Consider the following 15688-nt stretch of genomic DNA (forward strand, 5'->3'; position numbering starts at 1 on the left):
GCAGCGCGCAGTGGGCGAGTAGGCAGGAGCCCGCCTTCCTGGGCAGGATCCCAGACGGGAGGCGGGGCCTGCGGCCGCGGGAACCCCACGCCCGCCCCCTTCCCCACCCCTCAGTCTCTCGCCATGGCCTCTGCTCTGCTCCTGGTCCCTGCCGCTCTCGCCTCTTTCATCTTGGCCTTTGGCACCGGAGTGGAGTTCGTGCGCTTTACCTCCCTTCGGCCACTTCTTGGAGGGATGCCGGCGTCTGGTGGTCCGGGTGAGCGGGAGGGCTGGAGGATGAGCTCTGGAGTAGGGAGGTGGGGCCGGAGGAGAGGGAGCGGGGGCGGGGCTTGTAGACGAATGACAGGGGAAGTCCGGGAGAGGGAACTGCAACCGAGAAAGCCTCGGAGAAGCTACTGGAGAGGACTGCGGGCTAAATTAGGAACTCAGGGATTAGCGGTTTGGAGAGGCGGGAAAGTGAGCACTGAGGCGGAGAGAAAGGGCGATAACCAGAGTATGCTAAGGAAAGTGCTTTGTAGAGAAGACTATGGAGAAGAGAGTGTTAAAAAAAAAAGGCGCTTTGGAGAAGCGAAATAAGGGGCAATCCAAGGGTGGCTTCTTGCATGCCTTGGTGACTACCCAGCAGAATCATCTTCCCCAGCTCTGAAGGAGGCCTGGGAAAGAGGGAAGGAACGAGGAATGGGAAAGTGAGGTGGGCAAAGCCTAAAGAGGAAACATTGAGGCTCTTGAAAGCATTAAGGGACCTGGCGTGGGTCCCCAAGAGGAGGTGAAGGTAAGGGGTGTTTCCCACCATCTTATTCTTTTGTCTCTTTCTCCAACTCCCCCTAGATGCCCGTCAGGGATGGCTGGCTGCCTTGCAGGACAGAAGCATTCTTGCCCCCCTGGCTTGGGATCTGGGGCTCCTGCTACTATTTGTGGGGCAGCACAGCCTCATGGCGACTGAGACAGTGAAGGTGTGGATGTCCCGGTACTTTGGGGTCCTTCAGAGGTCACTGTACGTGGCATGCACTGCCCTGGCCTTGCAGGTATGAGGCCCTGGCACTGAGTCCCCAAGGGAAACAGTCTGGGAATGATGACCTAAATGGCAGGGACAAGAACTTTAGTTTCTGATAAAATGTGGAAACATCTTGGAGGAGAACTGAGAGTATTCAGGACTAATCTCAGCTTCCATTCCTCCACAGCACATACCCTATTTTTTTAATCAAGAAGGATGTAGTGCTTCTCATTCCCCAACTGTGTCATGTGCATCCTCACCTCTGCAACTTTGTCTGAGTTTAAGATCCTCTCCTTAACTCTTCTTCAGCCCTACCCTTTCTTCTAAACCAGGAGAAGTCTTCCCAGTTGGCACTCATCTGTCTTCTCAGTGGGTGCTTGGCATAGGCTATTTTGTGCACCTCTCTGGTCACCCCCATCCGTTCTGTAAGTCCTTCTGGTAGAGACAGGTCATCTTACAAATTTGAGGCCCCACCCAGCACCCTCCATATGGTGACTTGTTTCTTGGTGATGCTCATGGTAAAGGTGGGGAAAGCAGCAGGCCAGCCTGGGATGGGGCAGCTTCTGAGTCCTGGTCTCTCAAGGATGGGCTGCTGGGACATCTAGCCCCTCATCCTTCTCCAGCTGGTGATGCGATGCTGGGAGCCTGTTCCCAGAGGCCCTGTGTTGTGGGCAGCTCAGGCTGAGCCGTGGGCCACCTGGATGCCCCTCCTGTGCTTTGTGCTGCACGTCATTTCCTGGCTCCTCATCTTCAGCATTCTTCTCGTCTTTGACTACGCTGAGCTCATGGGCCTCAAACAGGTGAGGTTGCCAGATCCCGACTTGAGACCTCTGATCCTTTCTAGAATGCCTCTTTCCTTTCCAAGGATTTCCCCCCTCTCTTCCTCTCATGCTGTTCTACCTTCCTCTTGCTTTCAGTTCCCTTACCTCCCTCTCTTATAAGACAATCTCCCCTCAGCCCTCCCTCAAAGGCTAAAAACCATGGGCCTCCTGGGCCTGGGGAAAGTTCGTGGCCCAAAGATGAGGGTCAGGGGCACAGGACTCAGAAGAGTGGTCCCTGGGCCTGACTTGTAGCAGGAGGGTGCCTGGAAAGGGAGGAAAAGGTGGCTACGTTTCAAAAAGGGCTTGACTCTATTTCTAAGCTGTTCTCTCTCTCCTAGGTGTACTACCATGTGCTGGGGCTGGGCGAGCCTCTGGCCCTCAAGTCTCCCCGGGCTCTAAGACTCTTCTCCCACCTGCGCCATCCAGTTTGTGTGGAGCTGCTGACAGTGCTGTGGGTGGTGCCCACCCTCGGCACTGACCGCCTCCTCCTGGCTCTCCTCCTTACTCTGTACCTGGGCCTGGCTCATGGACTTGACCAGCAAGACCTCCGCTACCTCCGGGCCCAGCTGCAAAGAAAGCTCCACCTGCTCTCCCGGCCCCAGGATGGGGAGGCCAAATGAGGAGCTAACTCTGGTTCCAAGCCGTGTACTTCCTCCCCCGCTCAGAATTCTAATTCCTTGATATCCAGGCCCTGGCTGCTTTAGACTAGAGGCTTAAATCTGTGGACTGAAGGAGGACCTGTCCTGTCCACTCCCCTCCCTGGGTCCATCTCCATACCTTAAATTCTGAGTCTCAGCCACTGGACTCCAAGGTGCACTTCTCATCAGCGAGGAAGAAGGGTGGGGAACTTACTGGTCTCACATATGGGGGGGGGCTCGACACCCCCCTCACCAACCTCAAAAGGATGAGTCTAGCCTACTACTCCCCTGGCACAGTTACTGCCTCTGCACCTCAGGGATCATCTATCTCCAAGTCTGACTTCCCCTCCTAGGAGCTGCAAGTTTGAATAGTGGCTGTCCCTCCAGGATCCCCACTGGCTGGCCTCTCCACCTCCTTAGGCCCCGCCCCCGGGTTCTGTACTTGAACCTACTTGGGAAGATTCTCCTGCTCATAATTCGGGTGACTAAGGGCCCCCCTATTCTCCTGAGGAACACGCAATGGAGGAAAATAAATTTCAGCTTGGTTTTTCTACATATAGTGCGCATTTTGTCAGTCTCAAACTTGCAGGGCTGAGTTTGGGAAGGAAGCGAGCCCTGAGCCTGGGAGCATCAAAGTCTAGTCTGAGCAGCCAAGGGCGGCGGCCACTCCCGTGGACCCACCCCCACCTTCCCGGAGCATCCTAGTCCCGCTTTCTCCACATTCCCGTTTCTCCGAAGCAGACCTTGGGACCCAAGGGAGACGAAAGCATAAAAGAAGGGGCAGCGTGCGTCTCCGGGAGGAAAACGAGCTTCCAAAGCTATTGGCCTCCGAGCGCCTCTCCTCCCCGCCGGCCCCCCACTGCCTGGCGGCGGCCCGGGACCCCGCAGCAACAAAGGCGGGCCCGGGAGGCCAAAGTGTGGGGAGGAGCGGCGAGAGATGGGAAGGGCGGGCCCCGCTCCGAGCAGCTGCTGCTTCCTCCCCAAGTCCCTCGAGGGGCCTGAGTCACGGGCCGCCGCCCTGGGTCGGCGGGCTGGGGGTGGGTGTCTGGACACCTGGGTTCTCCAGGGCTACCGGACGGAAGCGGGGTGAGGGACCCTGGGGGCCGAGAGCTGAGAGCCAGGGGTGGCGGCGGGAAAAGGGGAGCGGGGAACCGGAGTCCCACGCAGGGCCGGTGGGAGCGAGGCCCCGCCCCCTCCTCGGGCTCCGCCCCGCGCCCCCTTCCCTCTCCCCATTGTCCTCAGACAAAGCGGTCACCGCCCCCCGCCCGGCCCGGCCCCCAGGTTGCTGTCTCCGTCCCTCCCCCTCGGCTCCCTCTTTCACTCCTGCTCCTCCCCCTCTTCCCCTCCCTCCTGTCTCCGGATCTCCCTCGATCCCTCTCTCCTCCTCTTCCTCTCGCCTCTCTCCCGACGCCAGGCTTCTCCGCACCCCCTCCCCTGGGAGCCCCGCAGCGTGTGAGTTGACAGAGGCGCTTCGGACTTGGTGAGGGGCCGTCTCTCCGCTCCGGTCCCTGGTCCGGACCTTTGGCTCATTCCTCTTTGTGCTGAGATTGTCTGTCCATGCGACTAGAGCTGGGCAGGGATGGCTGGCAATGTCATGGTTCCATGAGAGCCGAGACCCTGGCTCAGGACGCGAAGGCTCAGGAGAGAAGCGGCGCTGAGCTGGTCCTCCGCGCTCCTGGGTCCGGGGCGCAGCCGGTGGGAGAGGCAGGCAGTGGTGACGCGCCGGGGTGGGGGTGGACGTTAGGGTTCTGGGAACGCGCTGGCAGACCCGGCGCCCGGGCTCAGAAAGTCCCCGGGGGAGGGTATTTCCCCTGGCCCGCCCTGGGGCGGGGAGGTGGGGGAGCCGGAGGCGGAGCCCAAGCACAACTGGAAGGGGAGCCCGGATTTCGGGGGCCCGCGCCAAGACGCGCGAGGGTGCACTCCCTTTCCCCTCTGAACCCCGTTTCCCCTGCTCCCCTAGACCTCCCCACTCACGTCCCTCCTCACCTCCCCGACACCCACTCGGGTCCGGTTCCCACCTCACCGGCGGGATTCCCTGACCTCCCTCCCCACTCTCACTGCCTCCAGGGTAGCGGTGAGGCCACCTCGCTTGAACCTGTCCCGCCTCACCCGCTGCCTCTGTTCTTTCTTCTCCCTCACACCAACTTCTCTTTTCACCGTTCTCTCTTCTTACATCCTTGGGACTGTCTCTGACACCCATTAACCCTGTACTGCCAAATCTGACTCCTGCCCCTTTGCCCCAATCTCCACTCTTCCTTTGCTTCACGCCCTCCCCTCCCCCTTAACTTCGCCCATAGCTTTTTCTTGGTTTTCCCCTTTCTCTCTCTTGCCTCTTCTCCTTCTTTCCCTCTGTCCTCACTCTCAGCTCCCCTGTCCTTCTCTGTGTCCCACTTCCCCCCTTCACTTCCTGCCCCCTACCCCCAGTCTCACCCCCTGAGCCTGTCTGGAGCCTCTCCTTCCTGTTCTCTGCCCCCAGTGCTCCCCACCCTCACCTCCAGGAGACCATGGCCACCATCCCGGACTGGAAACTACAGCTGCTAGCCCGGCGCCGGCAGGAGGAGGCAGCAGTTCGGGGCAGGGAAAAGGCGGAGCGGGAGCGCCTATCCCAGATGCCAGCCTGGAAGCGGGGGCTCCTGGAACGCCGCCGGGCCAAGCTTGGTCTGTCTCCTGGGGAATCGATTCCTGCCTCTGGGACTGCAGAGGCTGGACCTCCAGACCCAGACAAGTCTGCTGTCCTGCTGGAGGCCATCGGGCCAGTGCACCAGAACCGATTCATTCGGCAGGAGCGGCAGCAGCAGCAGCAGCAGCAGCAGCAGCAGCAGCAGCAGCGGAGTGAAGAGCTTGCAGACAGAAGGCCTGGGCCCTTAGAGGCCCGGGAGTGGAGAACCAGTCCTGGGAACATGCGGGATCCAAGCCCCAAGGGACGTGAGTCGAGGGAAGAGCGGCTCAGTCCCAGGGAAGCCAGAGAGAGGAGGCTGGGGATAGGGGTAACCCAAGAACCGAGCCCCAGGCCTTCAGAAGCTCAGGAGTGGAGGCAGAGCCCAGGAGAGTCTGGAGACAGGATCTCCATGCTGTCAGAAGCACGGAAATGGAGGCTGAGCCCCGGAGAAACACCAGAGCGGAATCTGGGACTGGCAGAGCCTCGAGAACAAAGCCCCAGGAGAAAAGAGGTGGTGGAAAGTAGACTGAGCCCAGCAGAATCTGACAACCAGAAGTTGGGCCTGACAGAGGCCCATAAATGGAGGCCTGACTCTAGAGAGTCTCAGGAACAAAGTTTGATACAACCGGAGACATCAGAATGGAAGCTGAGCTCAGGAGAAGAAAGAAAAGACTGCTCAGAGGAATGTGGGAGGAAAGAGATACCAGTTCCAAGGATGGCCCCAGAAGAAAGTACAGGGCTGTCAGAGACGCTGACAAGGGACACTCCAGATACCAGCTCTGGAGGAGTGCAGGTCGCAGAGCAGAGGCCCAGCCCCATGGAGGATGGTGAGAGGGGCTTGAGGCTGGCAGAAGGGTGGAAATGGACCATGCACTCTGGGAAGGTTCGAGAATGGACACCCAGGGACACAGAGACTCAAACTCAGAGGCCAGACCCACCAGAGTCTGCTGAGAAGCACCTGAGGCCTCTTGGTGCAAAGACTGGAGAAGGGGAGGCTGAAAAGGAGGAGGCGGAGGCTCCGGGCAGGTCTCTGAGCACCCTGCAGAACCTCCGCTCTGTGCCCTCCTCCCTTCCACCAGAGGACGCTGGGACTGGAGGCTCTAGACAGCAGGAAGAGGAAGCAGTGGAACTCTGGCCCCCACCCACAGCCCCTCTGTCTCCCCCACCCCCAGCCCCACCTGCCCCCCAGTCCCCTGGGGATCCCCTCATGAGCCGCCTGTTTTATGGGGTGAAGGCAGGGCCAGGGGTGGGGGCCCCCCGCCGCAGTGGACACACCTTCACAGTCAACCCCAGGAGGGCCGTGCCCCCTGCAGCCCCTGCCACGGCAGCCACAGCTGATGCTGCAGTCCCTGGGGCTGGGAAGAAGCGGTACCCGACTGCTGAGGAGATCTTGGTTCTGGGGGGCTACCTCCGCCTCAGCCGCAGCTGCCTTGTCAAGGGGTCCCCTGAAAGGCACCACAAACAGGTAGGGAGCAGCCAAGCCAGACTCCTTAGAAGCCCACTCGTCTGTTCCCTCTGGACTCCGTCTTTTTTATACCCCTGTGTTCCGGTCTTCCTCTATTCTTGTTGATTCCTGCTGCCACCCTTCCTCCTCTGCACACACACCCTTCCTTCTTGTAGCCCTCCTTTTCCATTCATTTTCAAGCCCCAAGGATCCTGCCCACAACCGAGGGCTGTTCCTGGGTGTGTCTCTCTCAGGGTGTGCTCAGGCTGCTTACCCTCCGCTCCCTCAGGCTCTGAGACCTCCCCCTTCCCCGTTCCCCGCCATTTTTTTCCTTCCTTTCCTCTGAGTCTGTGACCCAACCCAGCCCATCTGGTGGGAGACAAGCCAACAGCCTTGAATCTATGAAGGCAGGGTCACCAGGGTGAAAGCCTTTACCCCCTTCCAAGGAGAGAATGTTGGATCAGGAAGCCTGGGGAAGCGGAAGAGGGGGCTTTGGGGTTCTAGGGAGAAATGGGGGAAGAAGTGAGTGGAGGAAGTTCCCATAGTCCCAAAGAAGAGGGGGCAGAGCTGAGTGGGGACATCTTAGGATGGAAGGGCGATGGGGAATAGAGCAGGGCTGTCCATAGAGCAGGTCTGCCCCATGGGAGAGATGCACACAGAAGCCATTTGAAGTGGTGACCTCGGGGTTGCACACCCCCAGCTGGGCCACTGCCTCAGACAGTGCTCCCTTCTCTCTTGGGACAAGAAAAGCCTTCTCCTCTTCCAAAATACCCCCTGCCCTCCCTTCCTGCCTTCCTCCCTGGGCTTCCCCTCCCTCAGAACTGGCTCTGCACTCGGTTTTCCCCGTCTTCCTGCCACCCTGGCCTCTCCCTCCCCTTGGGGTAGAAAAAGGGAGAAGTGAATTTGGAGGCACTGCCGAGAGCAGGGAGTACAATAGAAGTTGAGGACAAGGGTGGGGGCTGAGGCCAGCAGAGGGTCAGAGGTTGAACTGAATCAGGATGTGCAGGAAAGTGGGAGCTGCCAGGCCAACTTCTCCCCTAGCCCTGGCCCAACCCCTTTCCTAGTCCCTTCCTTTCACACCAATCAATTATCAGCTTTAAAATCTCTGAGGTCCCTGAACCTAATACGGCTCCCTAGAGGCTGGGAAGCCCTTCCAACTCTACAGTCTTCATCCCATGTGTTATGTCCTCAGATAAGGTTTTTGTTTTTAGTGTCAGTGGGAAATCACAAGAACCAAAAACCTAGGTTGAGCTTGGGGGGAGTGGGGGGGGGGGGATGGTCATTTGATCTCCCAATTCATCACAAGAAGCTTAAGCTCCCCTCTCCAAGCCAAGATGCCTGAGCCCATCCTGAGCCCTGTGTCTGCTACTAACCCCGTCCCCTTCAGATTGGGTTGATGCAAGGAAGTAGGTCAGGAACTGCCAGGTGACGTGTTCAGAAAAATCACTTCCTACTAAGTTGGCTTGTGCTTTTGGGGAGGAAAGAGTAAAGGGAGACATGAAGTTTGGGACCAAAAGCCCGGGAGCCATCCGGGTGCAGGGCAGGACCTGTGATGGTGACCATACCTAGGTCAGGGAGCTGGGGAGCTGGGGAGCCGGAAGCAGATCGCCCAAACAGGAAGCCTGGGGTGGGGGCCGGAAGGCTGGTGGTGCTGAGTGGGGAACACTGGGCCCTGGCCTGCCAGAACTGTGCTCAGGATGTGGTGAGAGAAGAAGGAAGCAGCCACGGTGGGGGTGGGGGTGGGGGTGGGGAAGCAGTAGCACAGAGTTCTGTAGATCCAGACACCCCCCACCCTCTCAGACCACTGCTCTCTCAGCACCACCTCATGAGGGGCTGGCATGCCGTCCCCGCTCCGCCCCAACCCGCTGGCTCAGGGATAGGAGGACACCCCCTCCACCCCAGCCTTCCCTAAATAACTCCGGTTTGCAGGCGATTCCATCAAAGTATCCAGAGAAATCCCAGCCCTGCCACTGGAGCCCAGAGGCTGGGCTGTGGCTCCTGCCCTTCCCCAGAGGCCCCTCTGGCCGATACACTGGCCCCTCCCCTCTCCTGCCCCTTGTGACCTTATATAGCTGATGAGAGAGGAGCCAGTGAGTCACCCCCTGCGTACTCCCCCCACATCTTTGCAGGCTGCATTCCTGGGAAGCCCAGTCAGAAGCTGGGGGTGGGGGGTGGGGGCTGCTGAGGAGAGGAGCAGGGTGAGGGGAGTCAAACACGGACTGAGAGCAAATAAAATGAATCTTTTTTCAGAGTGGCTAATAAACTATGGAGCTTGTTATCCCGAAAGGGGATATGAAAAGAAAACAAATGGGTTCCCAGAAGTTTGGGTAAATCTGCCAGTAACAGAACCAGACGTTGTCCCTTTTGAGAAGTTGGGATGTAAGGGGTCTGGTTGCTGTCACTCAATTCTATCAGCAGTTTCAGACAGACTCGGGTTGATTGTATACAGGCTTGGCTCCCCTCACATTGCAGCATTGGTCCTCTGTTGGGACCTCATCTGAATTCTGGATGAACCCTTCCTTACCCAGTATAGCAACTGCCATCCTTCTATTGACAGCAGACAAAAGGGTAATAAGTAAGTTCTCTGGTAGTTTCGGAGGTGGTTATGGGAAAGCAAATAGAACAGGGATAAGTGGAAGCTAGAGGGCCAGGAGGAGGGGGAATAAATATGACAACTTTATAATAGGGTGATTGGGATAGAGGGAGCCATGGGGCTATTTGGGGGAAGAGTGTTCCAGGAAGAGGGAACAGCCAGTGCAAAGGTCCTGAGGTGGGAGTGCCCCGAGGTGGGCCTGAGTGGCTGGGGTACCGGAGGGGTGTGGAGGGGTGTGGCACGTGGGCAGCACTCTGTAGGCCTTGGTCAGGCTCTGGCTTTTTCCCCCAGTGAGATGGTTTGGAGCCAAGGAGTGATACATCCCTGAGTTCCAGCTTCCTCTGGGGATCCCTGTGTTAGTAACTGCCTGTGCAACTGCCTGTTCAGACACCCTCCAGGCTTCTCTTCTCATCTCCCAGTCCATGCAGAGACTCAGGGACTCAGGGATGTGGGGCTCCAGCCCCAGGTTTCTCAAACAGATGCCAGGGAAGGCTTGAGAAGATCATCTTGGACCTTTCCAAGTACTTCACATGGAATATTTGTCTCCTTAATAGCTTTGGCTCCCAGAGTTAATCCCACCCTGCCCCTTCCCCTGAGCTTCTTTTATTTTATTTTATTTTATTTTATTTTAAATATTTATTTATTGGGGGAAGGGGAACAGGACTTTATTGGGGAACCGTGTGTACTTCCAGAACTTTTTTCCAAGTCAAGGTGTTGTCCTTTCAATCTTAGTTGTGGAGGGTGCCATTCAACTTCAAGTTGTCCTTTCAGTCTTAGTTGTGGAGGGCAGAGCTCAGCTCCAGGTCCAGCCTCCGTTGCTAGTTGCAGGAGGCGCAGCCCACCATCCCTTGCGGGAGTCGAACTGGCAACCTTGTGGTTGAGAGCACACTGGCCTATGTGGGAATCGAACAGGCAGCCTTCAGAGTTAGGAGCACAGAGGAGCTCCAACCGCCTGAGCCACCGGGCCGGCTCTCCCCTGAGCTTCTTAAGAGGGCAAAGGGGAAGGGAAGGACGGCAGTGAGAACAGCTGGGCTCTCACTGCCTGCTCTTGGGAGGCTGCTTACGAAAGATTTTCTATCCCCTCTGGCATTTTGCCTCTATCTCTGTGTGTCCCTCCTGGTGCACTCTCCACCTCCACCCTGTTTGCGTGGACTTTCCTCTCTGACCCTGTCACCTCCCCCAGCTTCACCTTTCAGGGACTCAAGGGCTGATATTTTTCCCCTACCTGTTGGGGGACAATCTTCATTTCCTCTGGGCCTTTCTATTGGTCTCCTCTCCCCTCCCAGACTCTAGACCCTTTTGCTGTGCGTCTATTCCAGCTGTAGGAAAGGAGTGAGAGGAGCAGGAGGTGGTGGGTGTCCAGGGTCCTGGGTTTCTTAAGAACAGCAAGGGGCTGAGGGTATGGAAACTAATGTGCCTGTCCTTGCTTTTGCTTGGGCAGTTTCTCCTGCCCAGCCAACTCAAATGTCACCTCCTCTGGGAAGCCTTCCTGATTGCCCCAGGGGGCCCAAAGACTCAGTTCTGATCACAGGACTTCTTTCCACGTATTTAATTTCTACCTACCCTTCTGCCTCCCCCACTCTAAAGAATAGGAACCTTGGTCCTGTATTACTCACTTCTGCCGCCAAAGCGCAGGCCAAAGTCTGATGTTTTTTGAAACAATGTAATTGAAGAGGGGAAACCTGGGATTGGAAGGCCAGCATGGAAAGGAAAAGTGAATCCCAGAGAGGGCAAATCAGCGGGGTGCCCAAACCTGCCGCACACCTCACCTGGCACCTGCTGCCAGGGCTTTCTCGAGCTGACTTCTCGCCTTTAACCCCCTTTGTCTCCCACCCTCCCATCCGCAGCTCAAGATCTCCTTCAGCGAGACAGCCCTAGAGACTACGTATCAATACCCCTCCGAGAGCTCGGTGCTGGAGGAGCTGGGCCCGGAGTCTGAGACCCCCAGTGTCCCCAGTTCCTCAGTGGCCCAACCCGACGACGAAGAGGATGAGGAAGAGCTGCTACTGCAGCGCGAGCTCCAGGGCGGGCTGCGCACCAAGGCCCTGATCGTGGGTGAGCAGAGGCTCCCCCGGCGCGAGCGCGCCCCCTGGTGTTCAGAGCTGGCACTGCGGTCCCGGAGAAAAGGGGAGGATTTAATGTTGTCACTTGGAAGGAGCTTGCCAGGAACTTTAGTTTAACCCTCTCCTTTAACAGATGGGGAAACTGACGTCCTGGGAAGCAAAGTACACATCGGTCTCCAGATTTCCAAACCAGGGCTCTTTCTGAGCTCTCTAGTGTGCTTAAAAACACGGTTTGGGTCAGACAGGCCTGAGTTTGAATTCTATCTTCTCTTAATGATTGTGACCTCAGGGAAATAAACTGACCTTTGGCTTCAGTTTATTTTTTATGAAACTGGATTAATAATAACTACCTCCTGGAGTTGTCGAGAGTGTTAACTAATTTTTGTGAAGCACCTAGAGGAATTGCTGGACATCAAATTATTTAATCCACATAGGGTTTATTGTGAGAGTAAATGAATTTTAAGAATGCCTGGCACAGAATATGAGCTATATGAGTATGGCTACCATTACTGGTAGTAACAGGTACTCAAGATGTGGAAGATGTTATAAGACTTCCTTATGCCAACTGGCCTTCAATTCCTCAAGTGGGGTGGGGAGGCAGGGAGCAGAGGACCTCACTCATTCTCTATCATTATTGTCTCCTTTCCCACAGATGAGTCCTGCCGGAGGTGACCCCCTTCCAAAACAGGCATATACCTCCCTCCTTCCTCAAACTGAAGATCCCGGAGCCCAGACGGTTCAGAACAGACACCCTGAAAATGAGCCTGGCAGGGAAACTCAATCAACATCTTCCAACTTGCTTTCTTCATCCTATTTCTAGGGGCAGACCCAACTGCCTAAATCCACCCTCACCCAAGGTCCCTGGTGTGAATGCATCAGGCATGCTCAAGCATCTTAGGTGAGACAAGAGTGAGCTCCAAGTCCCAGGAAGCACAGAGCTTCCTGAGGTGCAGATGGAGCACCCCCTCCACCTCCTTGGGCCCAGTACACTCTCCCTACAGCCTTCCTTAAATCCCCGCCCCCTTTCCCCCCAGGGCTCTCAAGATTTAAGCACTCCTGTCCCTTGGAGGCCTGGCCCCCACTCCTCTTACAGGCTCCTCTCCCTGCTGCTCCTTAGGTCACTGCCCCTTTGTTTACAACTCCCAGGTCCCCACCCCCCAAAGTCCCAGGTTTACAAGCTAGGTTTACTATTTGCCTTGCTAAGTCCATATGGAGTCCTGTCCCCCATCCCTTGCAGTCTGCTCCTTGTGAGTGACCTGGGGGTGTGGCTTCCTCCACTTTTGCTCAGTATTACTGTGCCTCAGTTTTTCCCCAAGAGGGAAGGCTGGGAATATTAACTCTGTACCCCCATCTGGTTATTTAATTCTGTTCCTCCTATTCACTTCACAAATGAATTGAATTGCAAGGGTGCAGGGTGACTAATAAGGCACCTCAATTTTCCCTCATTCTTCCTTGTCAATTGCCTGTTGTTTTTTTAAGACAAAAACAATTTTCCATAATAAAATGTAGCCTTAAAGACTTTCCCGCTGTTACTCCTCCCCCTGCCTTTCTTCCACCCCCCCCCCACTCCCCACTCCGGTTCAAGCCGTTGTTTCTCAGTCTAATTGTGTAGGACACAGCTCCCTGGCCCATGCTGGTATTAGGAGCCTCGCACTGCCCCTGGCTGAGGCAGTGGGTGGGCTGCTATGTGCCAGGTGGCACCCCCCCAACCTCCTGCTGCTCAAGGTAACCCAGCTCCAGGAAGAGCTGTTGTTCGCAATCTTAGCTGTAGAGGGCACAGCTCACTGGTCCATATGGGAATGGACCCAGCTGCCTTCAGCCTTAGGAGCAGGGTGTTCCAACTGCCTGAGCCACCCGGCTGGCCTGTTTCTCTTTTAGAAAAGAAAAAGGTGTATGTGTGGGGAGGCTGTGCCTCATTCCCAGCCTGCCATCTTCCTGTTGGCCAGGAAGAGGAAGTGGCCATGGCTGTGTGTGGAAAAAATAATGGGCTTGAACCAGGAAATCAGCATTGACATGTAGAAAGGGCTTTGAGGGAGCTCTGCACTGGTTTCTCAAAGGACTTATTTGAGGAAGAGCAGTTGAAGTATCCACTAGACTGCAAGTGCTATGAGGGCAGACTATGTTGGTTGGGTTTATCCCCACGCCTGGCACCTAATAGGAGAGAGAGAGAGAGAGAGAGAGAGAGAGAGAGAGAGAGAGAGAGAATGTCTAGAATGAATGATTGAACAAATAAATGAATAGATGAAAAAAGATAAAATATTGGAAGCAGAATTGAAGGATTCCAGTATTCAGAGAGAGAGAGAGAAAAGATGTCTAGAATGAATGATTGAACAAATGAATAGATAAAAAGAGATAAAATTGGAAGCAGAATTGAAGGATTCCAGTATTCAGAAGCCTACTGCCGTGCAAGCAGACAGGTAGTGTATGATATTGGCTCATCCAGGGGCGTTTACTCCAGGATTCTGGACCATTAAATAATAAATCTCTTGTTGCAAAATACAGTGTATGTACAGAAGTGCAGTTTCCTGGGAAAGGGTCTTCTCTGATAGACAATATGTTTTATATTCTTAAAGGTTTAAGAGCCATTGCTATTTCATGGCTTTGTTGCTTAAGTAAAATTGATACTGGGAGATTTTCCCACTTCAAATAATTTGTATCTTCTACAAATGTGAAGGATCTATATTTTACTTACCAAGTCAGTTTTTTAGTTCTCCAGGCTAGTAAAGACATGGTTGAGTAGTTATAGTCCTATCACTACAGTATGCTTCTCTCAGCCCCAGTCAGAGGAGACTCCTCCTTACTAAGAACAAAATGTATTAGACAAATTGGTCTTAAACATATGCCAAGAGTATTTAATTTACTAGCAAAGGAACAAGCAATGTGTCAAAAGAATGAGCTGGTTCAGAGGGTATGCATATGGAAGGAAACAATGCTTACATTAATAGCTAATTAGGTAAAATTCCTAATCTGTTGTGACCCCAGGAAGTAGAGGCAGGAAGACCAGATATGCCAGGGGTGCCCACGGTCCATCTCAGAAACAGAAAACAATGCATCCAAGAAGTAAGGAGTTACCTGTGGCTGTTAATTGGAACAACAATTTTTCTTGTTTCAACAACAGCATAAGTCCAATTAATCATAAAAGTATGAAACAGAGTCAAGTAACAAGTTTCACTTATTTTATTTTATTACTTTTAATTAGTTTTTATTAGTTTCAGGTGTACGGAGCAACATAGTAGTTAGACATTTACACCTCTCACAAAGTGATAACCCCCATCCCCCAAGCTACTACCCCTCTGACATTTTATACCATTGACTATCTTATGTTATACTCCACCTCCCGTGGAGTATAATGTATAGTTTTTTCCTTATAGTTGACATACAATATTAGTCTACTTCAGCTTTAGGTGTACAGCGCAGTGGTCAGGCATCTACACAGTCTATGAAGTTGTCATGCAGGGTGTCATGCGGGGTCTCAGTTCCCATTCCCTGCATGAGAACACAGGACATGGTGAGGCCAAAAAGGAACACCTATGGAGCCATAGATAGGGGAGTCACACCACTATAGTCTCACTGGCGGCTGGGTTGCAGACGCAGGAAGCAGGAGTCACATGATCCGCAACCTGCTGTCCACTTCTCTGTCAAGCAACCTCACGTGCTAACTGCAATCTGAGCTTGCTAGCTCAGCCACCATCTTCTTGCTAGCCCCCATTTTTCTGCTAGCGTATCCACGGCAGTTATATCAGTGGCCAATGGCTCACTGGTGACAGCTGATGGCCAACTAGTCACAGCTGATGGCCATCCAATCACAGTTGATGGCCATTTACTACCCGAGCCAGCACCTTTCCACGTGAGGCCGAGAGCCTGGAAACTGCTCTCCGGGACTCTGACCCCACAGAAGTAATCCCCTTGGTAAGTTCAGTGCCCACCTGGCACCTTACATAATCTTTACAACATTGTTAATTATATTCCCCATTCTGTATTTCATACTGTGTCTACTAATTTGTTCTTTCTAATCCCTTCACCTTCTCCCCAATCCCCTCCCCTCTCCCATCTAACAACCAACAATTTTTCCGCTTATTTTTAAATAAGTAGCCATCAGTGAATTTCTCACACTATTAGCAAAAATGCAGAACACAATTTGCACATGCCTTAGTTTGGAGAGATCGTTTAAAATTACTTTCTGAGACAGCATCCAGAAAAGCAAGTTCTTTTTTCCCCAGAGCCCAACTTTCTTCCTGCCTGGAGGTCCTCACTTACGCCTAACCCGCACTCACTCCTGCTCCTAGCAAAGGTATGGGCTTGTCCATAATGAGCATGGACTTGATCTTCTGATTTGAAATAGAACCGCCATACATACATCCTGCTTTAATCTTGGCTGCATAGAACTTACATGGTTTATTTATTATGTATCGTACCTTCCCTCCTCCCCCCGGCAAATGTAAATTTGGTAAGGGATTTTTGTTTCGTTCTTTGTTA

At 54.3% G+C, this 15688-nt stretch overlaps 2 protein-coding genes across 2 annotated transcripts; both read left to right on the forward strand.

Annotated features, from left to right (window-relative positions):
- Positions 1-3007, forward strand: NRM (nurim). The gene is made up of 4 exons (XM_081044170.1): positions 1-256; positions 829-1025; positions 1618-1794; positions 2154-3007. The coding sequence occupies exons 1-4, from the start codon at positions 124-126 to the stop codon at positions 2433-2435; spliced, it is 789 nt and encodes a 262-aa protein (XP_080900296.1). The 5' UTR covers positions 1-123; the 3' UTR covers positions 2436-3007.
- A 1291-nt stretch (positions 3008-4298) lies between these two features.
- PPP1R18 (protein phosphatase 1 regulatory subunit 18) lies at positions 4299-12733 on the forward strand. Its single transcript, XM_081044109.1, has 3 exons — positions 4299-6577; positions 10997-11204; positions 11865-12733. Exons 1-3 carry the CDS (start codon positions 4958-4960, stop codon positions 11882-11884), a joined length of 1848 nt encoding a protein of 615 aa, XP_080900235.1. The 5' UTR covers positions 4299-4957; the 3' UTR covers positions 11885-12733.
- The last annotated feature ends 2955 nt before the right edge of the window (positions 12734-15688 follow it).

The sequence above is a fragment of the Rhinolophus hipposideros genome (genome assembly GCF_964194185.1).
Source record: "Rhinolophus hipposideros genome assembly, chromosome: 3".
Lineage (NCBI taxonomy): Eukaryota > Metazoa > Chordata > Mammalia > Chiroptera > Rhinolophidae > Rhinolophus > Rhinolophus hipposideros.

Excerpts from the sequence above, each read along its gene's own strand:
- NRM (XM_081044170.1), top strand. The coding sequence starts at position 124 with ATGGCCTCTGCTCTGCTCCTGGTCCCTGCCGCTCTCGCCTCTTTCATC. Across the intron at positions 257-828 it reads GCCGGCGTCTGGTGGTCCGG|ATGCCCGTCAGGGATGGCTG; the intron begins GTGAGCGGGAGG and ends AACTCCCCCTAG. Across the intron at positions 1,026-1,617 it reads GCACTGCCCTGGCCTTGCAG|CTGGTGATGCGATGCTGGGA; the intron begins GTATGAGGCCCT and ends ATCCTTCTCCAG.
- PPP1R18 (XM_081044109.1), top strand. The coding sequence starts at position 4,958 with ATGGCCACCATCCCGGACTGGAAACTACAGCTGCTAGCCCGGCGCCGG. Across the intron at positions 6,578-10,996 it reads CTGAAAGGCACCACAAACAG|CTCAAGATCTCCTTCAGCGA; the intron begins GTAGGGAGCAGC and ends TCCCATCCGCAG. Across the intron at positions 11,205-11,864 it reads CACCAAGGCCCTGATCGTGG|ATGAGTCCTGCCGGAGGTGA; the intron begins GTGAGCAGAGGC and ends CCTTTCCCACAG.